Source organism: Camelina sativa, chromosome 19 (assembly GCF_000633955.1).
Source record: "Camelina sativa cultivar DH55 chromosome 19, Cs, whole genome shotgun sequence".
Taxonomy (NCBI): domain Eukaryota; kingdom Viridiplantae; phylum Streptophyta; class Magnoliopsida; order Brassicales; family Brassicaceae; genus Camelina; species Camelina sativa.
In genome coordinates, this window is record NC_025703.1 from 7,671,531 (window position 1) to 7,678,113 (window position 6,583).

At 36.4% G+C, this 6,583-nt stretch overlaps 1 protein-coding gene across 1 annotated transcript in view; it reads left to right on the forward strand.

Moving 5' to 3' along the window:
* The window catches only part of LOC104765417 (phosphatidylcholine:diacylglycerol cholinephosphotransferase 2-like), a 3,703-nt gene continuing 2,332 nt past the window's right edge, over positions 5,213-6,583 (forward strand). Inside the window, exons 1-3 of the mRNA XM_010489121.2 lie at positions 5,213-5,798; positions 5,933-6,070; positions 6,452-6,573. Coding sequence (XP_010487423.1) covers positions 5,379-5,798; positions 5,933-6,070; positions 6,452-6,573 — 680 coding nt within the window. The 5' untranslated portion in view covers positions 5,213-5,378. The remainder of the gene's footprint in view (positions 5,799-5,932; positions 6,071-6,451; positions 6,574-6,583) is intronic.

Here is a 6,583-nt window from a genome sequence, read left to right on the forward strand (position 1 = left end):
GATGGCAAAGAAAGAGGCAAATGCATCCACTGTGGAACCAAGTTGGTGATCAATACTAAAACACATGGGACTAAGAGCTTGATTCGTCATTTGGAGAAGTGTCCAAAGAAACCAAAGAATGAAGATAGGCCTCCATATGATCATCAGATTAACCGTGAGATGACAAGTGAGATCATAATTTACCATGATTTGCCATTTCGCTATCCTGAGTATGAGAAAGGTAGAGCAAGAGACAAGTATCTCAATCCCGAGTGTCAACCAATTTGTAGACAGACTGTTGCAGCGGATGTGTATAGGAAGTATGAGATGGAAAAGGTCAAGCTGAAAGAAATACTTGCAAACCAATGTGGGCGTGTCTGTTTCACTTCAGACTTATGGACAGCTAGAGGTACAGTTATGCGTTATATTTGTTTGACTGCGCACTACATTGATGAAAACTGGCACTTGAATAGCAAGATTTTGGCTTTCTGTGAACTTAAATCTTCTCACACTGGTGAAGAAATCTCTAACAAGATTCTGGAATGTATGAAAGAATGAGGATTGGAGAAAAATGTATTTTCTATTACCTTAGATAATGCAACAAACAACAACAATATGCTGAACATTCTCAAGGGTCNCGTTACTTACTTAGATCATTTTGGGGTGTAGATTCACTCATGTCTCGATTTGTGTTTGTTTGCTCACTTGCTGATTTGGATTATGTTTAATGGTCGATTTGGATTATGTTTAATGGCACAAGTACGTTTGTTACTTAGATCATTTTGGGGTGTTTGTTTAGACTTGGCAAAAAATTATATCTTTTTGTGCATTGTGTAGATTCACTCATGTCTCGATTTGTGTTTGTGTGCTGATTTGGATTACGTTTTGTTACTTAGATCATTTAACAAGCAGCTTTCTTTCAGTCATTGATGAAAATCTCTTTGAAAATGTTTAATGGTCGAATGTGATACGGCTCTATCAGGGTCAGCTACTTTCAATTACGAGATGTTCATGCTCACTGTTCTACCGTTTCTTTTGCAGAATGGACTTAAAAACTGAACATTTGGTAGCAAGGCTTAATGCTCAAAGTGAATATATGGATATGAATGAGGAAGATTGTGATATAGATGTAGAAATTGATGGGAATGAGGAGGAAGAGACATAAATGCATGGAACAGATCAAAGTGAAACTCAATCAACAACTCAAGCAACTCAAGCAACTCAAAATGCTCCACGGAAGAGAAAGTTAACTTCAAAGGTGTGGAAAGATATTGTGTCAGTTGGGATTGAAGATGATGGCAAAGAAAGAGAAAAATGCATCCACTGTGGAACCAAGTTGGTGATCAATACTAAAACACATGGGACTAAGAGCTTGCTTCGTCATTTGGAGAAGTGTCTAAAGAAACCAAAGAATGAAGATAGGCCTCCATATGATCATCAGATTAACCGTGAGATGATAAGTGAGATCATAATTTACCATGATTTGCCATTTCGCTATCCTGAGTATGAGAAAGTTAGAGCAAGAGACAAGTATCTCAATCCCGAGTGTCAACCAATTTGTAGACAGACTGTTGCAGCGGATGTGTATAGGAAGTATGAGATGGAAAAGGTCAAGCTGAAAGAAGTACTTGCAAACCAATGTGGGCGTGTCTGTTTCACTTCAGACTTATGGACAGCTAGAGGTACAGTTATGCGTTATATTTGTTTGACTGCGCACTACATTGATGAAAACTGGCACTTGAATAGCAAGATTTTGGCTTTCTGTGAACTTAAATCTTCTCACACTGGTGAAGAAATCTCTAACAAGATTCTGGAATGTATGAAAGAATGAGGATTGGAGAAAAATGTATTTTCTATTACCTTAGATAATGCAACAAACAACAACAATATGCTGAACATTCTCAAGGGTCAACTTCAGATGATTAATGGTAGTGGTTTATTATGTGATGGGAAATTTATGCATGTTAGATGTTGTGCCCATATTCTAAATCTGATAGTGAAGAAAGGTTTAGATCTAGCGAAAGATGTTCTGCACAACATCAGAGAGAGTGTGATATATGTTAAAGCATCTCCAAAGAGAAAAGACGCTTTTGCTGCATGTGTTGAGAGAGTAAAGATTAAGAGTGGAGCAGGGTTATCACTTGATGTTCCTACCAGATGGAACTCCACATATGAGATGCTTGTAAGAGCTTTGAAGTTTAAGGAAGCNATTGAAGATGATGGCAAAGAAAGAGAAAAATGCATCCACTGTGGAACCAAGTTGGTGATCAATACTAAAACACATGGGACTAAGAGCTTGCTTCGTCATTTGGAGAAGTGTCCAAAGAAACCAAAGAATGAAGATAGGCCTCCATATGATCATCAGATTAACCGTGAGATGACAAGTGAGATCATAATTTACCATGATTTGCCATTTCGCTATCCTGAGTATGAGAAAGTTAGAGCAAGAGACAAGTATCTCAATCCCGAGTGTCAACCAATTTGTAGACAGACTGCTGCAGCGGATGTGTATAGGAAGTATGAGATGGAAAAGGTCAAGCTGAAAGAAGTACTTGCAAACCAGCGTGCGCGTGTCTGTTTCACTTCAGACTTATGGACAGCTCGAGGTACAGTTATGAGTTATATTTGTTTGACAGCCCACTACATTGATGAAAACTGGCACTTGAATAGCAAGATTTTGCAATTCTGTGAACTTAAATCTCCTCACACTGGTGAAGAAATCTCTAACAAGATTCTGGAATGTTTGAAAGAATGGGGATTGGAGAAAAAGGTATTTTCTATTACCTTAGATAATGCAACAAACAACAATAGTATGTTGAACATTCTCAAGGGTCAACTTCAAATGATTAGTGGTAGTGGTTTATTATGTGATGGGAAATTTATGCATGTTAGATGTTGTGCCCATATTCTTAATCTGATAGTGAAGAAAGGTTTAGATCTAGCAAAAGATGTTCTGCACAACATCAGAGAGAGTGTGATATATGTTAAAGCATCTTCAAAGAGGAGAGACGCTTTTGCTGCATGTGTTGAGAGAGTAAAGATTAAGAGTGGAGCAGGGTTATCACAGGATGTTCCTACCAGATGGAACTCCACATATGAGATGCTTGTAAGAGCTTTGAAGTTTAAGGAAGCATTTGTCAGCTTGAAGTGGTTTGACAACAACTACAAGACTTTGCCTTCTGATGATGAATGGAATCGTGGAGAGAAAATATGTGAGTTGTTGAAGCCGTTTAGTGATATCACCACACACTTTTCAGGTACTAAGTATCCTACTTCTAATGTCTATTTTACACAAGTGTGGAGAATTGAACTGTTGCTGAGGAAATTTGCATCTTGTGATGATGAAGATGTGGCAAAACCGGCTCAGGATATGCAACTTTAAGTTGCAAATAGTAAATTTTAAAAATTTAATTAGTAATCTAGTACATTCACTATTTATAATTTGAAAAATAATCACCTTTCACTATTTACTACTATTACTTTCTAACTCTCAACATATCTTTTTAATTACAAGTAATAAAATGAAAGATCAACATGAGAACATTTTATAATGCTAGGCCAAAAGAACATATATATATCTAGCTAACCATTTGTATTCAAAAATATCATTCAGAGTTTGTATATACTACAAATAATTCATTATTTTTCAAATAATCAAAATATTATATAAACTACATATGTAGAGCTACCAATCTCTATATGTAGGTGAATTCAATGTTGTAGCCTGCAAATTTTTGGGAAACCAATGTAATACACTACTCCCTCCGTTTTAATTTACTTGTTAATGTAGGAAATTTCATGTAGATTAAGAAATTGTTTAAATTAACAATTTTTAACCTCACAACTCATTTTTATGTTAATTATTGTGTTAGATTAATAAGGTTATATTTGGAATTTCATTGCAAAAGTTACATTGAAAAGTGAGAATGACAATTAATTTAAAATAGAAAAATCTCTCCAAAATAACAATTAACAAAAACAAGAGGGAGTACTTGTTAAATAAAACATATTAGCAGACTAAATGTTATGTTTTGATGGTAGCCAAAAAAAATGTTATGTTTTGATGTAGAAACACATACTTAATATTCCAAGATGCATTTAATATTGTTATACATGATATGAGAGAGAACAAATTTTGAAATGTTAAATACACTACAATTGATAATATTATTTCAAAACTTCAGCCCATTTGAGTTTATAAAATGGTGTCTTACACAGACTTTAGGCCTAAACCTCCATCATTAAGGATAGAGGAGCACATCTGGTACAAAAGGCACACAACCATTGATGTGAATGGTGAACAAAATTTCCGTAAAGACAAGGAGCCGTCAGGACGAGACTGCAAACATGAATCCTTGTGATCAACAAGAACAGGAAATGGTGCAGGATGTGAAAGAAAAAGAGTTCCTAGAGAAGAGTATGCGAGCTCAACTTCAATATTCTTGTCTTTCTCTATAAGAGGACGAGACGTCTCGGTCTAGATGTTGATGATCCCACTTGATAAGGAGGTGGAACAGTACCACCTATTACTATATGATAACAACAACAAGGTGGACATGATTCCAACTTACATGAGGGTGAGATAGTAACAATAGATGGCTCTTTGGATAGATCATATCCTCCCCCAAGCTTGTGGATTGGGCCTTCAACAGACATCCGAAGAGAATTAACATATCACACAACAATAAGGTGGACATGATATATGGATGTTCATATGATATGATAATTCTACAAAATCGTTCTTCATAATTTTGAGATAATTATTAATTTTATTATTTAGCATCTATTTTAAATTATTTTATTACTTCCAAATAATTTTATAATATAAAATTCTAAATTTAAAATTTAATTTATTTTTTCTCAAAATATTTTTCCCGTGATGATGGCGAGCCTGAAACCAGCTCCAACACATATATATTGTTACTCTATTATAAAGACAAAAATAGTAAAAATTATTGGACATGGTCTAAGGAATAATATTATTTTTTATTGTTCACCACTGTCTTTACCCGGTATAATAAATTGTTACCCGTAATGTAACATTAATGAATTAGTTATGTCAATAAGTTTATTCATCGAGGGCACAATATCTTTGATATTCTCCATAATCTTGAATTAGAGTTATATCCACATTATTCATACATACACAACCAACGTGTTGTTTTACGTGATAAACTAGCTATTAAAGTAATGAGAATCTTATACTCTTCTCTCTGTTTCATGTCGTCGAAAATATCATACTTGCGTAAAATAAGCGTAATTGTCGCTCTCTAATCTCATAGTCATCGTTTTCGTATGGATTTTTTTTAGCTCAAACAAGTTTCCTCCGAAATGTAATCTCTTTATATAACCCGTCTCTCTAAATCCCGAAGTGTCACTCTCCGTTAATTCTAACGGTCATGTCAGACGCCGTAACCAAAACCGTCGTCCCTCTCCGTCGTAAATCGAACCCTCTTAACGGAAAACACACTAACGGCGTCACCATCGACGACCACAGTCGCCAAGTCGGATCAATAAATAGCCAAATGGAGAACATTTCTACGAAAGCCGACGACGGCGGAGGAGGAGAAGGAGAATGGACAAGCAAGGCGTCGTTTATGACGTGGACGGCGCATGACGCTGTTTACGTGGCGAGACACCATTGGATACCGTGTTTGTTCGCGGCCGGAGTTATGTTCTTTACGGTTGTGGAGTACACGTTCCAGATGACTCCCGCGAGTTCGCAGCCGTTCGATCTAGGATTTGTGGCCACGCGCTCTCTGCATAGCATCTTGGCTTCTTCACCAAATCTTAACACCGTTTTAGCCGCTCTTAACACGGTAAACACATATTTAATGACTATCCTAAAACTCCTCACCTTGTAATATTCACATGCAACACAGATATATTTGTTAAAATTCGACTTAGATATATTTGTTAATTTCAATTAGATGATTTGGTTGGGTGGCGACAGATTTTGGTAGGGATGCAAACAACGTATATTGGATGGACATGGGCAGTGGAAGGACGACCACGAGCGACCATCGCGGCTTTATTCATGTTCACGTGTCGCGGCATTCTCGGCTACTCTACTCAGCTCCCTCGCCCTCAGGTTCAAATCCACATACTATTTTAAATTCCATGTAACGTCCAATTATTGATCAACTGATATCAGAAGAATAATATCAATTTTGGACCTGTGATATCCATTGGCTACTACGGCATTCAAAAGAAGTTATATTAGTCTCAAATAATTTGATCCGGACTCTCCTCTTGCAAAATAGTGTTCCATGCACGAGTTGATTGACTAGACATAAATATGACATTCTCGTTCACTTACGTTCTACGGTTCTAGTGACTCAATTTTTTTTTGTTGAGATTTATTTATTTTTCTTTTGGTGATGTAACATCAATAGATAGACTTGTTCGTCTTGTTATACTTTACTAAGGAGAAATGATTTAAGGTAATCATTTAATTTGACTGTTTTTACAGGAGTTTTTAGGATCAGGAGTAGATTATCCGGTCGGCAACGTGTCGTTCTTTCTCTTCTACTCGGGTCACGTTGCTGGCTCGATGATTGCATCATTGGACATGAAGAGAATGCAGAGATTTAGGCTGGCGATG